At 34.8% G+C, this 22590-nt stretch overlaps 1 protein-coding gene across 4 annotated transcripts in view; it reads right to left on the minus strand.

The window, feature by feature from the left end:
* LOC111052760 overlaps nt 1-22590 on the minus strand; it is an 84195-nt gene that overhangs the window by 3790 nt on the left and 57815 nt on the right. For all 4 annotated transcript variants that reach the window (XR_005573272.1, XM_039442862.1, XM_022339519.2 and 1 more), the window contains 9 exons: nt 21109-21399; nt 15780-15925; nt 12817-12930; nt 11627-11745; nt 10347-10555; nt 6392-6624; nt 4193-4229; nt 3518-3634; nt 308-417 (listed from right to left, as the gene is read on the minus strand). Coding sequence is in view for 3 of the 4 variants with exons in the window: in XM_039442862.1 (XP_039298796.1) it covers nt 308-417; nt 3518-3634; nt 4193-4229; nt 6392-6624; nt 10347-10555; nt 11627-11745; nt 12817-12930; nt 15780-15925; nt 21109-21399 (1376 nt within the window). In the remaining variant the exon portion in view is untranslated. The remainder of the gene's footprint in view (nt 1-307; nt 418-3517; nt 3635-4192; nt 4230-6391; nt 6625-10346; nt 10556-11626; nt 11746-12816; nt 12931-15779; nt 15926-21108; nt 21400-22590) is intronic.

The following is a 22590-nucleotide window of genomic DNA, read 5'->3' on the forward strand; positions in this document are numbered from 1 at the left end:
CGAATATTCTTTGTGAGTTGTTTGAATAAATTGAGAGTAATATTTTGAAGGATGATAAACATAACCTCAATTCCTTCAATTTTTACCCATATTTGATTGGAAGACAAGATAACGTGCGATCGTATATCAAAAGTTGCCTCATATTGCCATCTTAATGGGGCCCTAAACAATAATTATTTGAGATAATTTGAACATCTACTTCTACTGTAACATTTAAAAGCGGGGAAATTTTTTTACATGTACTGTATAGTTCAGAAATTGAAAACTATTAAAAGTATGATTTAAAAATTATGGAATAGAATCTTACTCTTTCTCTGGTCGACATCTCGGTCTTTTACTGTTACTGGTGTCATCCGAATCGACTTTGTTCTTTTCCGAAGTGGCCGAAACTTTTGTCGCAGACCTCTTTCTGTAAGCCTGCAAAATTCAAACAAATACTGCGATGAGCCGACAGCGAAAAAAAATAACCTCGAATAATGACTAAATAAGCTGGTCTTAAGTTGGGTTTACATTAGTCAAGTTTACTTGAATTCAAGTTTTTTCAACAGTTTAGTTAAATGGGCGATTTTGAATTCAAGTTTTCATAACTTCAAAAGTACATAATTATAAATTGAAAGATCTAATTAATCTCAAAGGTTTCCTCTTACTTGCATCATACTTTTATATCTAGTTGTTTTTATACATTCTACATTGACTGACATTCTTCATCTCATTTTCCGTTTATAGGTTGAACTTTGCCTACAAGATTCAAGTTGAATTCAAAAGTCAAACATGTTCAACATCTACAAAACATGAAGAACGGTCTACATTGGTATAGTGGATTCAAGTTAACTTGACTAAAAGTTTGCAAAAATGTAAAATTGCAAATTTACTACTGATCAGCTTACTACAGATCAGCTCATTGTGACTTTTGAATTGTAGACTATATTTATGGAATATAGAGCTAGATAGTTGGATTACCACAGCATCAGTGCAAATATAATTCTGAGTTCTGATATAACTATTTCAATTCCGACGTCGTCGTCTATGTGAATAGTCCCATTAGAATTTATGGGAAGAATATTTTCACTGATACTGATGTATTGGAATTTACTAAGAGTGCATTTTTAATACAGTACCCAGAGGTTTATTGTGATTCAGTTATTCTTTCGTACCTCCAACTCTAAGTGTCGGTTGCACGTACGTCGATTAAATTTTAATCGTGATTAATTCCACGAGCACCAATCAGAGAAGCCGTCTTTTCAAAAATGCCATGAGGAAAGGCAAGGCTTGTGGCATTGATGGAATACCAGTAGATCTATGGAAGGAAATGGGAGAGAAGGGAATTGAAGAAGTCACATATCTGTGCAACAAAATATATGAGAATGGAGAATGGCCTGAGGAATTTCTAATCTCAGTTATTGTACCAATTCCAAAGAAGAAAAACACTCGAAAATGTGAGGAATTCAGGACAATCAGTCTAATAGCTCATACAGCGAAAATCCTTTTGAGAATAATAAATAGAAGGCTGTATGGGAGGTTGAATAACTCAATAGGAGAGGAACAATATGGTTTTAGGAAGGGCGGAGGCACTAGGGAAGCAATTGGCTTGTTAAGAAGTATTGGAGAGAGATTTGTAGAGAAACAGAGAGAGGTTTTTGTGACATTTGTGGATCTGGAAAAAGCATTTGACAGAGTCAGATGGGACCGACTTATGGATACTCTGAAAAGAAGAGGTGTGGAATGGGAGGAGAGGAGACTAATCAGGAACCTGTATGTCAACCAGACCAGCAGAGTGAGAATAGAGGGCGAAATTGGAGAAGAGAGTAGAGTGTGAAGAGGAGTGAGACAGGGATGTTGTATGTCACCAATCCTTTTCAACGTTTACCTAGAGGATATATTGCAGGAGTGTTTGGATGGCAAAAGAGGAGTCAGCATTGGAGGAAGACACATAGAGTGCATAAGATTTGCAGATGATATGGCGATCCTGGCTGATAGCTGGACAATGATGAATGGAATGTTGAGAGAGGTGAATGAGGCTTGTGAGAGGTATGGAATGAGGATAAACGTCAGGAAGACAAAGTGCATGAGAATTGGTGCAGGGAGAACAAGAAAGGGGAATGCTGTACTGGAGGGTGAACAGTTGGAACAGGTATCATTTTTCAAGTATTTAGGAAGCATAATGGAAGAGGATATGAAATGCAACAAAGAAATCAAAGTAAGAATTGCTATGGCAAATACAGCATTCAATAAGAAAAAGAGAATTCTTTGTAGCCAACTGGACAAGACACTAAGGAAAAGGCTAATAAAGTGCTATGTTTGGAGTGTGGCACTGTATGGTGCAGAAACTTGGACGCTGAGAAAGGAGAATAAGAGGAGGCTTGAGGCATTGGAAATGTGGATATGGAGAAGGATGGAGGGGATCAGTTGGAGGGATAAAGTTACAAACGAGGAGGTGTTGAGGAGGGTTGGGGAAAGAAGGAGTCTACTGGATGTGATAAAGGGAAGAAAGAGGAGATGGCTGGGACATTGGATGAGACGGCAATGCTTGTTGGTGGATGCCATGGAGGGGACCATTCAGGGAAGAAGAGGAAGAGGGAGAAGAAGATACAAAATGTTGGACGACATCAAGGAGGGGATGAGCTACTATGCAACGAAGCGACTGGCAGAGAATAGAAGAGAGTGGAGGGCTGCTGCCATATAGAAGGACCTGCTTACGAGCAGAAAACTACAGACAGACAGATTGGTTCTCGTAAAATTAATCACGGTTAAAATTTAACCGACGTACGTGCAGCCGGGCCCAAGGCTGCAAATATATTCGACTGTATATTTGTATTTTTCAACGCATTAATTTACTGATCTAAAAGTGATAACATACTGTAAATAAAAACACTTCACTCAAATGAGCTACTTTTTAACAAATTGATAACAATAAAAAAATCTTGAAGTACCCTTTATTTTAAAGTTTTTAAGAAATCAAGTGGTTGACTGGTTTGAATGAATTACACGACACAAGTTTGATTGTAATAATGGACTGCATTGAACACTTTGAATATGCTTAACAAACTTGAATATGAATTGATAGAATGGCTCGCAGAATTGCACACCGCGAATTATGCTGTAACGTCTTGTTTGTACACATTTCATATCCACACTGTCCGCCATTCACTGGGTTCTGGGTTAGAGTTCATCACAGGAAGCACAAAGAGCGCTCGCTCCTCAATGAGGATACAATAAAACATGATACACTTGAACAATGAAACATGATACGCTTGAACATAAAGGGTACTTCAAGATTTTTATATTGTTTTTATTAATTCATACTGTAAATGTCTCTCATTTCACCATTACTCCCGAATATCAATTTGAGGCGTGCTCATATATCAAATTCAACTCTACATTTTTTCAGTTACACAATTAACTCATTTTTAACAATAAATTACAGTATATTCTCTTATAAGTCTACTTATCTCGAAAACAATGCAGTTCAACAAATCAAGCAAATAGCAAATAGTTATAGTAAATAATGAGGAATTACCCTTTTCAATCTGGGAGGATCTTTGGTCGTTGAATCACTATCTTTCGATGATTCTACAGAAACTTCTTTTTTGTCTGCCTTCATTTCGATTTCTAGCCTCCATATAACCCGATTAATCTAGGACAAAATTATTACACATATTAATTAGGTAATCATTGATTCCGTATGACGTTCAATTTTTGGAGTTAATTATGGTACACAATGAGAAATTTTGGTTGGAAGCTAACCTTGGAGGACACACCTCAAAAAAGGTTAAGAACTAAAATAATGCCTTCTATGTTTCATAATACTTCCAGATGAGAATTATCCATGTTCAAGTAAACCAAGTTAACATAGGACTGCGATATTCCAAATAATGAAATTGAAATATGTATAGAGACATTCTTGAATAGATTGTAGCAATTCGAAATAATAACAACCAATTGAAATTACAAATTGCTATCACTGGGAAAGAATCGATTTAATCAAAATGAGTTTAGATTTCCGTTGAAAGATATCTGATGGGAAAAATCTGATATTGATAAATAACAAGAAACCGTAATTTTCTGGCTTCAACATGAGCTAGTCTTGCAAAATGATTATCCGATAATTAGAAAGCTTGTAAAACTGACTGGCTCAATATACAAAATATTCATGATTAAATTGAACAATATCAGCAATAAAATATTCACTTACATAAGTCTCGTATTGTTTTTTTTCAGCAGAAGAAGGTCTGAAAAAAAAAAACAAACATAATTATCATTATCATTCATTCATTGACAATAATAAATTACGTAATTCGAGTTGAACAAACAGGGACTCGCCCAACACTGTTTCTATACCTAATTTAACATAATGTAATTTATTCATTTCATTTCATCAACTGACCACCCTTGAGTACATGATTTTGCCAAATTTATACCACAAGAAAATGTGTGCTATCCTTTTAAACCAACTTGAGGTTTGCAATATTCTTGAAGTTTGTTTATATAAGCAGTCTGAGGTTATTTTTGTAATTTTCATAAACTAATTCACTCAAAATTTCCAGTCCAAAATAATTATTAAATGAAATTATCGTCATAGAAATCAAGCATATCTTTCAAATTAACATCCAAGAAAAGTCTTGAATGCTTGAATAAACTAGCCTATATCATCAATTTTATGTTATAGATAAGATTCAATGCAACACATTTTTAATGAATAAAAGTTAATTCGTATTACTTTTTGTTGGTGGGGAGTCCCTTGCGGGAAGGCCCTACCGAGCCCGAAAATAAAATTAAGCCGTCAATAATAATAATAATAATAATAATAATGTTTTATTAACTCAAGAGTTTTTAAAATATAGAGTTTAAGACCCGTAATGAGCCTTACGACTGACATACCAGCCAGCCAGGACTGACAATTTAACGTGCCCAGTTTAATTACGATAGTGACCTGTTTAATTTAATAATGAATGTTTCAACAACTATAATTGTAGGGCGAAACATGATTAATAATATAGCATTAGAATTTGATTCATGGTTAAGTATTTTTATTTTACGAAAGAAGCTACATCCATATTATACATTAAGGGCCGGGATTTGGCCAAGTTCTAGACTTCAAACAGCTGGAGTCAGAAAATTGGTTTTCCGAAACGGGGCGTAGTCGTAGTTATTATCATAGTCAGGTTCGAATTAAATTTCGAAAAACTAGAAAATTGAACACAAAATAAAATAAAGAGAAAATGGTGTAAAGTTTCAGCTATTTTGAATTATTTAGGAATGTTTGATTTCGTCAAGGAAAGACGTTTCCAATATTGTAGGAATGAGAAAATAAAAACTGCGACTACTGTCACAAAAACTGCGACTACGCACCGTTTTGGAAAGCAATTTTCTGACTCCAGCTGTTTTAAGTCTAGAACTTAGCTAAATCCCGAGCTCGGAAACCAGCCCTTAAAGTTGAAAGTTGGGGTTGATGAAGGGGAAAAATGTACAGAGTTACTACAAAAGATTCATCTAATTTAAAAAATTAATAATTATCAAAGTACTAATTCGAAATGGATAATTTATACCAATGAACAGAGGAAATTCCAAAGTTTTTTCACAATAAATACCTTGAGTCCCTATTAGACTAGGGCCCAGTTGCACAAAAGCCGGTTATATTTTAACCGTGATTAATTTCACGAGAACCTATCAGAGAAGGCGTCTTTTCTAAAAGGCCTTCACGGTTTAAATCACGGTTAAAATTTAACCGGCATTTGTGCAACAGCCACTAGGGCAGCCATCCTGTCAGCCACATTTTGGCTGCTGGTATGATGCCGAGCTCGACGACCACACAGGAAGTCAAAATGTGGCTAAAACAATGCTAGGTGATGGAGTGAGCGACTGCCTGTGACCTGGTTGCTTGGCTGGCTGCGCAACCTGGCTGTCTAGTCTAATAGGGACTCAAGGTATTTATTGTGAAAAAACTTTGGAATTTCCTCTGTTCGTTGGTATAAAGATTATCCATTTCGAATGAGTACTTAGGTACTTGACTTTGACCTCCCTCACAGTAGGCTGCTAAAAACGCAGAGACAGCTACAAACACAGGGTCTTCGCTTTCATAATTGCCTGCCACATGAGATAAAAAGTAAGGAACAGCCTAAACTATTTAAGCAAGCTCTAAAAAATATCTTTTAGACAATCCACTCTATTCACTAAAGGAATTTCCAGTGAAGAGTGTGATTGACAAGTAGTGACTTCCTTGACGTGCCCCTCATCTTTGTCATGAAATGAAATGGACAGAGTTTTTTTCAAATCAGATGAACTTTTGAAGTAACCCTGTGCATTTTCCCCCCTTTGTCAACCCCAACTTTAAACTTGCAAAAAAAAAACCAAATGCAAAAATATACTGAATAAGTAATGAAAATGTTCTTACAGTGTCGTGATTAATCTATAATCATCCCACATGTGTGCAATAAAGTCCAATTTACTCTTGCTTGTGTAATTATCGCAGGTGGGACACTTATATGTGCCAGGTTCTGGTACATCCGGTACCTTCAAGTTTTCAGAGAAAATATGGCCTCTTATGTGTTCTCTGAGGTTTCTGGTCCTCCTTCGCGGAAGACCCATGTCAACCGTGTTGTCAAATGACGGTAGATTCTTGTATACCTGCAAAAATTTAACTTCGTTAAATGCTAATCTAAACACTCTACTAAACACTTTACTAAAATGTAAATTTTGTACGAAACAGGATTCAAGTAATGAGAAGGAAGGAAATAAGAAGAAAAATAAGAATAAGAAGAAAATTAGAAGAAGAAGAAAGGGGCTCAGAGACGATGTTATAAGGAATGAGAGGGTCATTTTTTTACAACCTCCGATTGGCCATAAATAATAAGACTAATTTATAAAAAATATTTCTTTTTTACTAAACGTTACTTACACTTATGTTTATTCTCAAACATAATTACCTTGCAGGTTGAAGCATTTGTTATACCAGTGGACCAGTCTAACAAAACCCTCTTAATAAAATTCTGCCGTCAAATGAGTTCAAGTGGGCTATGTCGTTATTAATGAGCTACTCGTTAGTTTGCAAGCTCGGCCCTCAACGTCATGACTCGAGTATGGGGAAAAGATATAAGTTACTAGTGGCCAAGTCAGTTTTGTGTTGTGAGTGATCGAAATAATTATCCCATTTAATTTGCCGGAATGAAACTCAATTTTTTTAAATAGGAAGGTGGTCATGCGATACATGATTTCGATACGGAATTTCAAGAAAAAATGAATGGCGAAAACCGCACATCGATATCGCAAACTGTTCAGAAGATATTCACATTATCATCATGCAAATCAAAAATGAAATACATGAGTGGTATTGATTAATAATGTGAAAATCTTTGAAACGGTTTGAGATATCAATCTGCGGTTTCTGCCTTTCATTTTTTCTTGAAATTCCCTATCCAAGTCATGTATTGCACGAACACCTTCCTATTTAAAAAAATAAATTTGCATTCAAAATGGCGGATCCAAGATGGCAGACCAGATTTTTAAATTCATTGTAAAGTAGTTTTTTCAATTTGAGTAGGATCCCCAATCACACCCACCGTCAAATTATCTTTGTGTATGAGACATTAAGCCGTTCTCGGACTTTTCACCCACTCTGTATGTTGCGCCATAACAATGTGGCAAAAATTGTTCATTTGGAACTGCAGATCAAGTTTGGGAATATTGCAGAGGTCCCCCCACCGTATTATAACTATCAGCCTACTCCTCTGGTTGAGTTCAATCACGTCAAGATCAACTGGGATGTCCAAATGATTACAGACAGGCGAGTAGTACACAACAAGCCCGACATCCTAGTATTGGATCAGCTGGAGACGAGGGCTTATATAATTGATATCGCTGTACCTTCGGATGAGACAGACCACAGCCGAAAACTCAGAAAATACCAGGAGCTATCATTTGAGCTGAAGGAAATGTATGGGCTGAATACAGTGAGAATACTTCCAATTGTAATAACAGTCAATGGCCTGATACTCGAGTCAGTTGTGGAAACTTCTTTCTTTATTAAAAAAAAAAAAAACATAAAACACATCCCAAACAACAAATACAATATTGTTTCCTAATTTCTAATATGTGTTCCCTATAGGCTACCCTGTGTGGGACACTTGAATAAAATATTAATTTATAAATTTACATATTATAATATAATGAAGAACATAATAATTGATTATGTTATTATATTGAAATAAATCAATATGTCAATTTATAATCATTCCCGCACACATTCACACGCACACACATACACACAAACAAAACTTGAAATTATATACGGAGTGGTTGCTGTTTTTTCTTATGTAGTTCAATTTAATTCACAATTCAACGTTTCGTTTTTTCCAAAGTGCTGATGTAATTAGACCATAAATGAATACGCGTTTTTGAAGAAAGATATATTGATTGAAATTTAATACTGTCTTACTGTTTACGCATACCGGACGGGATTTGTGAGTTCAATGATCTTTAATTGTTTCAGCGTTCATGTCGAGTAATGTAGACTTTATAGTAAATTTAGATCTATATTGATTTAGTAAAAAAATAATTTGCGTTGTCTAGTTGTAATATGAATTTCTTGATTTGTTTTCTAAATGACTCACATGACGTTATTTTCCTTGTTGTCACTGGAAGTGAATTGAATATTTTTAGAGCTATGTATTTCAAATGACGTCTTGAATGTTCTAAAGTTGTCGAAGTATTGACTTGGTAGACGAGGTGCTGAAGGGAATGCACAAATCTGTTCTCCTTGAAACTACACATATTGTGCGTAAGTTCATTAAAAAGTTACACAGTGTTATAAAGATGAAATGAAGGTTGCATAAAGTGCCCCTTCTTTGAAAAAATATATCCGCAAAAGCGTGCTCACCAATGAAAGAATCTGGTGTGGCGCACTCACGCAACTTTCCTTGCTCATTGAACTGTAAGCCCCATTCTCAAAGGAGAATAATTTAGGGGAATAACATAATGACGATTGGCAGCAACATATTTGAAACTACGATCAGACTACTGTATATGTGTATGTATAATTTTTCTCAATGTACTTCTTCCTTTGTGTAAATTGTGAAATCCGATGATATTTTTTAAAAGTCGTCAAAACAGCTGTTCTACAGATGAAATATCTCGACTATGTGTTCTTTTTATGAACTGCTCTACCTACCTACCTCATACACGAGAAGGAGGTTACAAAGTCCATTTCTCAAGGATGGGGTGGACCTCCCATTAGTTTCCCAGAAAGGAGACTCATGCCAGTTAATAGAGCTGATAAATAACTAACTATACAGGGTACGAATTTGAAAAAAAATCGGTCAAGTCATTTTTGAGAAAATCGTGAAAAACATGGTTTTTTAGTAATTATCCGCCATCTTGAATTGAATTTCTTACTGTTTAAAATTTTAAAAGTTTAAAATTTCAAGTCAATCGGTTAATTAGGAATGGAGTTATCGTGTTCACAGACATATACACACACACATACCAACACCCAAAAATCATGTTTTTGGACTCAGGGGACCTTGAAACGTATAGAAAACTTGAAATTAGGGTACCTTAATTTTTTTTTGGAAAGCAATACTTTCCTTACCTATGGTAATAGGGCAAGGAAAGTAAAACATGTTTTTTTTCGACAGCATGAATTTTCAAATTTCCATATCAATATTGGCCTAATAGGTACCCTACCTACGTTCGCGATATGTTTTATGTACCATATTCATTTATTTACCGCCGTGATACGATATTATAAGATCCATAGGTTCGTGGCAGTTTTTTTGACAGAACCTCTCAATAACGAATACCTCTTGGCAGCGAATTTTTTCTCGGGATAATCGACTTCGTTTTATAGAGGGTCGACGTTCATAATATTGTTCTGAATTGATGTTTTTGCTTTGCCACAGTAGCACCATTGTAAGTGTAGGAACTTAGGATGTACCGATGAGTTGATTATCTATAGTTTCTATAATATAACACAAATACAGTGGAACCTCTGTATAACGAAGTCGATTATCCCGAAAAAAAATTCGCCGAGAGGTATTCGTTATTGAGAGGTTCTGTCAAGAAAACTGCCACGATCCTATCAATCTTATAATATCGTATCACGGCGGTAAATAAATGAATATGGTACCTAAATCGCGAACGTAGGTATGGTACCTTAGGCAAATATTAATATGGAAATTTGAAAATTCAAATTTTTGTAATTCTCCTTACCTATGGTAATAGGGCAAGGAAAGTGAAAATAAGATATGCTATAATTTATGCTATTATTCATCTATTCAAGTAATAATAATAATTAGTGAATATTGAACTACTTTTGAATGGAGATTTATTGTATGAGTCGTGTGGAAACTCACTTTGTGGTATAATTGAACCACATGTAACTTCTCGTTTTGATGGTGATCCTTGAAGTGCTTTATCACTACGACATTATCGTCCGAGGCGAAATCGCAAAGGCAGCATTTACACCACTCTTGAAGGCCGTGAACAGTCTTGCAGTGTTCTTTCATCACTGCCTCTTCGAGTTCAACAGTCTCGCATGATGCACATTGCCACTGGCATATTTCTAAAACAAGATGAGAAATCCATAGAAATACATTAGTCAATAGTTTTCCCATTTACATATTTGTTTTATTATCTTTCACACTTGTTTTCTTGGTTCTTATTTTGTACTGGAAGTAAATTTTGTTATCATGGCGATTCTGTTGCTTAAGCCGCCATTTTGTCACACCATTGAGTGGGAGGAGACTGTCTAGCTAGGCCAATGGCAGGCGTTCATGCCCTCGACCAATAACAGTACTCGCCTACTAGTATAAATTCTGCTGCTCTTGTATTTAGTTTTAGTTTATCAGAGATTGACAATGGTGTAATAACCGAAACCGGACTTTCTAATTATCAATAAATCAGTGGTTTTTTTTGACAATTTCTTAGTCTTTTTTATTCAAAAAAAAAGATGGCATAACTCTTAAGAGGAGAACGGTTTGTTTGCACCAAGAAATAAGAAAACAAAATTAAAAATAATGAATACACTATAAAATAGTAAAAATCAATCTAATTGTTAAAATTTTAATGGAAAAAATGAAATTAAATATAACTAAAAATATACAAACTTCATATGAAATTCTCTGAGCAACTGGACAAATCCAGACTATTTATGAATTAATTTTTTTTAATATCTTGAGATCCTATCAATGATTCAAAGTGAACATACTTCACTAAAAATATACAAACTTCATATGAAATTCTCTGAGCAACTGGACGATTCCAGACTATTTATGAATAATTTTTTTTAATATCTTGAGATACCATCAATGATTCAAGTGAACATACAATGGTGAGGCTTCTGGAACCGTACTAATTAATCCAGTTCATTCTTGGATGCCTCTGGGGAATTATGTTTAGTCTCAGTTGGTAGCAGTTCTTTATAGGAAACGCCAGGATTGAATTTTGATTCGTATGAAACGCCACCAGCATGAAAGACAATGCGTTTGTTGTTGCTAGCACACCTTTCAAAATTATAACACCCAACTGTTCCATAATATCAGTTTACTATTAGGATTGAATGATAATTGTGAAATGAAACCAATCTTTCAACTGTAAAAAACATAAATTATTGAATAAACATGACATAGCTTACTTAGGCCATCCGGTTGAACCGCCTCTTCGTTAGTCTTGTTCCCACGAAGATCTCTGACGATTAGGACGAGAGGTTTTTTCTCGCGGTGTTTTTCCATGACATGCCTTTCTACCTGTGATCTGAAAAATTGAAATAACATGTTGTTATTTGTCCTGATATCAGACTAGAAAATTATTCATTCATGCAGCAAACAAATACAATAATTATTATTCAAAAACTTTTTGAAAGAAAAATGTACAAAAGAATCTGGGGACCAACATGTGACGGAGGAGTGTGGAGAGCCAGATTTAACCAGGCCATTGGAGCAGGAAATATGGTGCGTTTCATAAAAGCCAGAAGGATTGAATGGCTTGGACACTTGGCCAGAATGAGTGACGGGAGGGTGCCATCAAGACTCCTGGAAGAAGAAAGAATGCTTGGGACGAGAAAGAGAGGTCAACCACGGACAAGATGGCTGAACGACGCGATTGGAGACCTCCGTGTGCTGGGCGTGGCAAACTGGCGACGGAGTGCTCAGGATAGAGACGAATGGAGGCGCTATGTTGAGGAGGCCAAAGTCCACCCAGGACTGTAGAGCCTGGTAAAGTAAAGTATTGAAAAACCATTTCCACTTCTTAAATTTGTTTCATAAATAATAAGGTTATGTCCAAATTCATTATCACACCAATGATGACGTATCCTATTTAAAATGAAAATTACATTAAATGATACCTGCAATGTTCATGAATTTAAATCATATGGATGGTTAACACATGAACGTAAAGTAGCATTAATTCAACATTGTTTTCTTAAAATGTATGTATTCATGGCTACTTATTTTTATTTAAAAAATAGCATAATAGATTAAAAATACAAATTGAAATGACTAGTTTCGATGTTCCACATCAACTTCAGGTTTTGAAACTGTTATTTTATAAATCAATGTTGTTTATTTATTTTATTTACACTTGAAAATGGCTCTTGAAGAGTTTAACTAGTTGTGTTGATTATATAAAAATGTACTTGATAACTTCAAGTGTGTTTTAATATAAAAATTGTATGAAATAATATTGCTATTTATTTATTCAATCATTTAACATGACACAACTTTTAGAAAAGTAACACAAAATCAAGCCCAAAACGGTTTAGCTGGGTTATGAGCTGGTTTATGAGTTAAGACAATATTAAAATTGTTTATAAATTTCACTTACTTCTGCCAGTGGCATAAGTTACAGTACGGACATTTGTACAAATTCCTGTCGTGCATTTTCAAATGATTCAACGTCTTGTCGATTGGTACAGAGACACCCTGGCAGAATATGCAACTGGAAAAAAATAAAATAATCCTTAAAATAATACTCTAGACACAGTACAATAAAGGTTTTTTCATAAGCTGAAACAATCTAAAAATATTTCTATAAATGTAAACTTATCTTAGACAAATACATACCGTACTTAAGAAAAGAGCATGTCAAGTATGAATTTGAATAAATGATCAATTTGGACTTGAAATGATTGGAACTCAAAGTTAGTTTCAGCAGTGGTTTCAATATATTTCAGAAAATATGCCGCGGAATGTGTTCTTTCAGCTTGAAGCAGCAAACCTTATTAAACGGGTTTCTTGTGCATAATATAAAACATATTTATTTATTTATCATTTACAATCAACTTAAGAACATAGAAACAGACTACAGTCCAAAACTTCTCTTCATCCCAATTTCATAAAATAAATTGTCCAAATAAATATTGAATGGAGTAATTGTTTTAAAATACTTGTCAAACTGTTAATTTTAAATGTATTGAATTGTAATAAAGTGCAAAACGTGTAGTTACAATGGAATTTTTCCAAAAGATAACAATAAGTCGAATTAGTTTTTAAAAGTAAAATCCATCAAATGCTCTGCATCTGAATGCGACGCATCCTTGGAGTCAGCCCTTAACGTTCGGCATTGCTCGCTCAAGCCCATTATTAGGAATTGATTATCACCACACTTAGGGCAAAGCAACACAAATAGTTTTTTCCTCCAGCTACTGTCTAAAGTGCTTATTTTACTCCCTGGAACATAATACTAAAGTGTCACTTTTTCGCTCTCGGGACGAAAAAAGAGAAAAACTCTAGATCGTAAAAGTGACTCTATTTAAATAACATGGGAAGCATCTCTATTTTAATAACTTCATTTGAAATAAGTTAGAAGGTCTAAGCTCAGATGAGGAAGCATAATAGAGGTGTCTGTCAACTGAATTCAATACCACAACCAGAAATTTGATCAACTCATAAAATATATGTTTGTATTATATTACATACTTAATATTAGTAGACGATAAAAATTTATACATATTTTAAAATATTTTATTCTATTCAAAATATCAGCCAACAAACATTTTTCATCTTCAATTCAACTGAATTCAATACCACAACAAGAAATTTGATCAACTCATGAAGTATATGTTTGTATGATATTACATACTTAATATTAGTGGACGATAAAAATTTATACAGATTTTAAAATATTTTATTCTATTCAAAATATCAGCCAACAAACATTTTTCATCTTCAATTCAACTGAATTCAATACCACAACACGAAATTTGATCAACACATGAAATATATGTTTGTATGATATTACATACTTAATATTAGTAGACGATAAAAGTTTATACATATTTTAAAATATTTTATTCTATTCAAAATATCAGCCAACAAATATTTTTCATCTGCAATTCAATCTAAAACGCGTGATCTGGAGTCAGCCATTTTTGATAGCCGCCCAGCTGATAATTGTTACAACTTTTGCCGATAGATAGCGCAATCGGCAGTGCCAATCAGACGACAGGTTTTAGATTTTAGGTTATGTTGTTAGAGAACATTGTCACCAATAACGTAAGTTATTAAAATGATTTAATATGCAGTTTCTATAAAAATATGTAGATGGAGGAAAAATGTTGTGTACATCGCGAGCGAAAAATACTTTTTCTCCCTCAGGAAAATTGTTGCCCTCGGCTTCGCCTCGGGCTTCAAACTTTTTCCCACAGGAAGAAAAAGTTGTACTTTTCACTCTAGATATACAAATAACTATTTTCAGGCATTCGGCTGAAAATGCTTCATGTGGCCTGGCCCTTACGACATGGACTAATTGTTTTTCCAACAAGACGGGCAACTTCACATACCGCTAGGATATCAATGCAAGCTCTAAGCGCTGGGAGGTTGATTTCCTGTAATGGAGATTTGCATTGGCCCCCTCGCTCACCTGACCTCACTGTAGTGACTTCTTCTTATGGGGCTATTTAAAAGCAAGGGTCTACGTCTACACGAACAAAACACACACCATTCAGGAGTTGAAGGCAGCAATTCACATAAATTTCTGGTGATGAGCTTGAGCGGGCAATGCGGAACGACTTCAAGAATGCGTCACTCGAGGAGGGCATTTGATGAAAGTAATTTAAAAAAAAACTAACTTGACAAATTTTCTGATAATAAATTTCCATTGTAACCACACGTTTTGCACTTTGTTTCAATCCAATAAAACTGCCAGTTTGACAGTGTTTTAAAACCACCCGAGCTGCGCCACTCTGTATGAAAAATATTCAGTGCCTAAATAGTCTAGTCTGGTATGTACCAAAACTTTAGAAATTAAAATTACACATTGAAATCTTACACATAAGACAAATGACTAGATTATATAAATAGATGGATGCAAAATAATTATTTTTGTAAAATCTGGGAAAATAATTAGATAAAGATATCCTAAACATGACAGAGAATAAAACTATAAGAACATAATCTGCATTGTTCTATTTTCTGCTGACAAAGCAATAAATATAGGGGAGGTTATAGTGTGGTCCAAGTTATAATGGCAGTGAAAGAAGAAAGTAGAACAGTTTCGCCGATTCTCTGCGTTACCACTGCCTTCTATAGAGGATGACTGATACCGGTACATCTGATGTTATATCAACTGTTTATCCTTGTTTGAAATAATCAATTATATTTTATTCGAAAAGAAAATAATTTGCATAATTGAGATTGAATATTGTAAAAATTGTTTTGCAACTTTACGGAGCTGAAAAAGGATAGCGCTATCTGATTTGTCGAGTGATAGACAAGAATAACAACACCAATGTTAATTAAATACTGCCATTATAATGTCGACCTCATTATAGGTGACTGGATACTTACTTGTAATGAGAGGCATTGTGAATGGTTTTCAAGTGGGCTAGAAGATTTTCGTCATTTAGTGTCAGATGATTACAGACATCGCACGAATATCTGATAAACGGATCAACATACTTCGGAGGTTCGAAAACATGTTTCAAATCTGCATCCTGCAAAAAATTGAACCAAAAATATTCAGATACATATTTGATAGTTTCAGCTGAGAATACAGAGTTTCTAGTAGCTCAATTATTCTGAGGTATGTTACCGGTTCAAAAACCAACACGATATACATAGTCTGTATAATAAGTAACCGGACTGACCTCAGGATATTTTTATGGGTTAAATTTTTACAATTTTTCATTAGATATCTTCAAAGTAGTCTCCATTGGAGTCGATAACACGCTGATACCGGATTTTCAAATCCCTGAACGCTCCCTGGAAGTCGGCAGCCTCTATGCTGTCTAGAGCCCTCGTCGTAGCACGTTGAACGTTTTACAGAGTCCCGGACCGCGTCCCCTTGAGTTGTCTCTTGATCTTGGGGAACAAAAAAAAGTCCGGTGGTGCCATATCCGGGCTGTAAGGAGGATGCGGTAACGTTACCCTCGACTGTTTAGCCAACTGCTCGATGACGAGCAGGCAGGTGTGCGACGGAGCATTGTCGTGATGGAGGATCCACGAATCGGTAATCCCCGGACGGACTCGATTTACCCGGGCGGTTAGTCGACGGAGCACCTCTCTGTAGTACTGGCCGTTCACAAAGAGTTTGTGCCACCCGGCTAAACTGTAAACGCCCGGGTTCATCGAGTCCGTCCGGGGATTGCCGATTCGTAGATCCTCCATCACGACAATGCTCCGTCGCACACCTGCCTGCTCGTCACCGAGCAGTTAGCCAAACAGTCGAGGGTAACGTTGCCACATCCTCCTTACAGCCCGGATATGGCACCACCGGACTTTTTTGGTTCCCCAAGATCAAGAGACAACTCAAGGGGACGCGGTTCGGGACTCTGGAAAACGTTCAACATGCTACGACGAGGGCTCTAGACAGCATAGAGGTTGCCGACTTCCAGGGAGCGTTCAGGGATTTGAAAATCCGGTATCAGCGTGTTACGACTCCAATAGGGACTACTTTGAAGATATCTAATGAAAAGTTGTACATATTTTGTCCATAAAAAATTTCCCAAGGTCAGTCCGGTTACTTATTGTACAGACCCTGTATATCATCATTCTTTCAACGCCCAATATATGTTATTTGTGTCTGGCCTGCAAAAAACTGAGTCTTAAATTGTGAAGTTCCTAGTGAACAATTCGAGTGAATAATGGTGGCAAAGTAGCACATTCATACAACTCGGCGAAAGTGAAGCGCCGACATCAAAATTAATTTTATCAAATTTCCACAAACTAGAAGATAGCACCTGCACGATAAACAAAGTAATGTTAGTGGCGTTGAAGGTATGACGTTATTTATTAATTTTGCACAGAGTAAAATACTTCGAGGTAATTTCAGAGTTACAGGAAATTCGGTATTAAGTATATAATTGAACTATATACTATATATATATTACCATATACTATACTATATATATATATATTAAGTATATAATTGAACTAAAGATTCTATGGCGGAATAATAGACTGCTTATCTAATGCATCTTCATTCAATTGGTTTAATTCTCAAACTGTAAATTAATTTACAAATAAAATTGCTCCGATTTTTAATATTTATCTTTCAATTTATGTAAGTTTTCTCCTCTTCAATCAAAATGATTTTGTAGCAATAGTAGATAATTTTATGTTTGCATGTAAAAGAAAAATTCAAGAATAAGACATGATTAGCGGTAAATCTCGCCTTTTTATATAATAGTGGGAGCAACATAATTTCAATTAATAAAATTTAGATTTCGGAATTTGAATATAATTGTATATTGTTAATGTTAACTGTTAATTGATTGCAATGTAAAACTATGTATCTTAACTCTTCAGGTTATATTACTAAAACGTATATATACTTTTGTATACTACATACTTTACCAGTTGGATTATTACAATTTTTAAATCAAGATAAGTTCCAAATACTTTTATGCCAAGTATAGGAATAAAAAAATCAACACATAACACATATTATATGTAGAAATATTTCATCAATTCAATCAGTCTGATGAAGCATTCATACAAAGTTAAACCAATCAACAAACTCTCCGAAAGTTGGAATATTTTCATTTACAAGTTACACATGATCCATGCAACAAGCAGACAATGATATCCCAAGCTCATGCCTTAACTATATGGCAGATAATCTCTTTGAGATTCATACGCAAGTAAACTGGGAATAAAATTGAAGCATCCAACACCAAACAGTTAATATATCTCACCCAACACAATAATATTTACAAAACATGCGCGGAATAAATAATCAATTGATAGAAATTATACAAAATGCATGTCTTACACAATAAATAATAATAATATATTTTCAGATCAATCATTTCATGCTTCATTTCGTAATTTGCAAGATAAACGTCTATTTCTATAACAATAGTGTATAGACAGAATATAATGACTATGCATTTTTATATAGCTGTTCAATGAAGTACTGTGAATTTTTAGAAATAAAGTAAAGGAGGCATAAAACAACAGATGTTATTTTTCGTGCATAATGAACTTTACTACAATTTTTCCTCTCTAATTATGAAAATGGCAACATCCGAGGTACATACTGGGGAAAAGGAATGAGTTTCGTTCAAAAATGAGTATGCAACAGCTATTCCAAATCATACATACTCCTTTGTATGTATGTATTAAACACAATACATCAATGAATTATTCATTTATAAGGAACATGCGCATTGAGTTGGGAATGAAATATTGGGTGAAGAGTACTGAAGAAAATGTTGACACGGTGGTTGACTGGGATTCGAGCAGTTGCTCGGAGATATATATCTTGAACGACTGACAGAGCATGATGAGGTTGCAATGCCTACAAATCCAGTAAAACCAAATATGATTGGACCTTCAAGTAGCGCTATGATTGGATCATAAACTAAGTAGCTCTGGAATGTCATAGAGATAGCGGAGTCTACGGGATATGTAGTTCAGCTTGCAGAAGAATTCAGGAGACACAATCTGTTCACTTTTGAAGGTGTTGGGTAGGTTCAAGTCAGATAATTTATTTCTGAATGTGCAAAATTCAATGGATTCCATTAAAATCCACAACCACCACCTGTGAGCTGAAGATTCGTTGTAAGATTAGAGTACTTCCAATTAGGAAAAATGACTCCCGTTATTCACATTAACCATGATTGTATACGATCAAGTTATCAAAATGAGAGTGTTAATCAGGAATTTATTTTTCGCCACACTGCACAGAAAGCAGCGGTTTTCCAGTCCCTACGTAGATCTAAAAGACTTTGCAGACGACTCTCGTCGTCTTTAAAGAAAAAAGAGTACTCTTTCCAGCCGCTTGGAAGTCCGTAGTTAATAAGTCATCGGGCGAGTGTCCACTTTCTTCATCTGAAGTCGCCATGATTTCAGTTCGAATTTCGAATCAAACTAATTCAGCATTCGCTTCACAACCATTTGTATTCAATTATTTATTGTTGATTAGTGCATTCCGAATTTTCAAAAATGCTTGAAGATGACGACGCCCGTGATATTCCAAGTGAAATTTTAAAAGAATCTGAAATCCTGACTGCAAATCTTCTACCACTAAGATCAAGAGATAGGTACGATAACGAGTATTCTTTATTTATTTTGTCAGCAATACCTGTAGTGTGGCGAAAAATATCGTTCGCACCATGGGCAAAAATGTTTTTCCGGCTCTCAATCTTTTCTAGTCCTTGGCCTACGGCCTCGGACTTGAAAACCGATTTCGAGCCGGAAAAATCTCATTTTCTGCTCTAGGTGCGAAATATACTATTTATGATTATAGGAGCACCTAAAGTTCAATTTCAGATAAATTGATACAATTTTGAGAGTACATTCTTCATTGTAATGTTGATAAATTTCAGTTCATTTTGAGTCGTTGTTTTGGAAATGAAGAATTGTCTTCAGAAGAATTTCAGGTATTTTCCTGCAATACTTCTCATTTTTATAACTCAGTATACAAATCAAAAATCGAGACCTATCACCAGTTAAGTATCCAAAAAGCCCCGTTGCACAGCCTTACTGTCAATGGAAAGGAAAACTCCAATGAGATAGAAATATAGAAGAATATGAAATTAAAACAACGGTTTATCCCAATGATATGAATTGGGAGGAAAAGGCTTTCAAGCTTATATAAGCAATGATTTCATTGTAAGTGATGTACAAGCAAAAACAATAATTTTTGTATAAATTGGCTGAGAGGTAAAAGCAGTATTCTAAAAATGGAATTCTCAAGCAAATCTAATTCTTTTTGTAGAAATTGGCTGAGCGGTAAAAGAAGTATATAATAAATGGAATTCTCGATATTGAAAAATATTCTAAATGTGATGAAATTCAATATCCATTATTATTATTCAGGACTCGATCGACCAATTTTTGGAAATTTTATTTATATGTAGACAAGTTAAGGTTGCCTATCAGGATTTTTTCTAAAATGTTTGTGACTTTGTAAAAAGTTTATTATCTGAAATTGTCGAATATTACCAACATATTGCCATTTAAAAAAAAAACACCCAGCCTCCCTAACCTACCCTTAAAAATAATTAAGCATAACCTTTTAGGTTATGTCTATCTAATTTTATGGACAAGAAGAACTGAAATCTAGAGGAAATAAGATCCCGTAAAAATTATGGAAGTTTCCCTTAAAAATATGTTCTATTTTAGTAAGTTGATCCTTGAAAATGTTACAAGTAAATAGTTCTAAAGAGTCCGCTGTTATTAAATGTTTTTACACATCAGGATGTGTTGAGTAAATGAGGTTGTCATTGTAAAATGTGGTAACTATTTTGTTACTGATTAAAAATCATACAAACTGCTGAACATGAAGCTCTAACCAAGCCAAGAGCGAAACTAACTATTGATTCTACCTAGTGAAATGCAGAGGAATGCAGTTATGATTAAATAGTGATACCAAGAGGAAGTAAAAGTTGGTATCCAGACATATAGTGAGGTCCACGTTATGACAGTATTTGATCAACTTTGGAATTGCTATCCTTGTCTATCATTCGACAAAGCCGGTGGTACTATCCTTTTCTAGGTCCACAACGATGCCAATTATGTTTTTGAAAGTGTAGAAATATAATTAATTAAAGCAGAGAATCGGCATCGCTATTCTCCTATTTTTATCCACTGTCATTATAACGTGGACCTCACTATAGTCGTACATAGATAAAGGTATACGAAGTCATACATAAAGGTATCATACTCATACCTTTGCCGTTTGTGAATGTGAACTGCCTGCTAGGTTGACCATCTTGTCAAACATTTTTTCGTTTGTCTCTAAACAAGGTACTGGATTAACTAGTAATTTGCTGGCAACTTCTTTCCCAGAAGCATGGTTTTGCAGATGTATTTTCAAGTTTTTAACAACTACATTTGAAAATCCACAATGATCACAAACAATAGGAGAATTTAATATTGCCTTTTTGGGCAAAAGATGAATTTCATTCATAGTAAATGTTTTCTTAGATTGAAGGGGTTTCGTAGGAGAGTCACTAGTGACCTGTAAAATAAATTGTTCAGAAATGAACAGATAATGAATAAAAAAAGTCGGCAGTACAGGTTGAAAGTCACTGAATATCAGCACGATTGGCACGCCTCTACACAACCTAGACACAAATATAATAAGAAATGACACTTCAAAATATAAAAGGGCACTGATCATTTTCATTTCATATCAATACACAGTAGTAGCAGCCCTGTAAAGGAAAAGTGAATAAATAGAACGATTTATGCTTGGACTCGGAATTGTGATAATCATATCATCAAATTGCATCCAGTGCTCAACGTCCGTGAGAAATTACTTTTAACACGGCTCTTTCTCGAAGACGGAGAGGTCCAATGCTCTATTCTCCACTAATCACTCCCACTACCTAGCAGCATCCTTCTTCTTTTATGTCTGTGTGAGAGAGCTTTGCAACACGACGCGGCAACACTCCCCTCCATCTATTGCTGGCAATATTGGTTTGTGTATGTCACGGAGATGTGTTCATCACAAGAACGTGAAGCGAAATGACAGGGCACATCCAAATGTGTGCAGGATGTCCGTCTGTGTCTATGCTACAAACTGTGGAAGGAGAAATGTGTTTCTCCTCTTCATGTTAAAAGTAATATCTCACAGACTTTAGTTCCGAAACTAACATAAATGATAGGAAGCATTAGTAAATCAGGCAATGCGACAGCTACAAACGTAGCTAACGCTTAAATAATTTAAGACTCATGCGCTGCATGTTGAACTGGATAACATCGAAAACAATAATTAATCTCTACCAAAATATCAAACAACCTCCATCACATATCCATAGATATTCTAACTACACACATCTAAAAATTTCATGAAATCATTATCAATTTTGAAACTTCATGCCTTTAATAATGTGGAGTTAATTACTGAATATGATCATTTAAGATTCATGAAAAGTAAAATTTTCATTTTTTTTACATACATAAAATAATTTTTAAAATTCAACATTTTTCCTATCTTAAAAAATGAGTTTTTTTTAGATAAGTGTTGTTAGAAAATCAAATATATGTTGGTTGCACATTTTTAAATATTGATCGATCAAATCACTAACCTACTATACTCAAACTATGAAAAAATCCGATACCAAATACCTGTAACAAACCAATTATCATATATATATAGTAATATCGTATGGATAGACAGTGATAGGAACAAACAAAGAAAAAAAAA

Source organism: Nilaparvata lugens, chromosome X (assembly GCF_014356525.2).
Source record: "Nilaparvata lugens isolate BPH chromosome X, ASM1435652v1, whole genome shotgun sequence".
In the NCBI taxonomy this organism is placed as follows: Eukaryota; Metazoa; Arthropoda; class Insecta; order Hemiptera; family Delphacidae; genus Nilaparvata; species Nilaparvata lugens.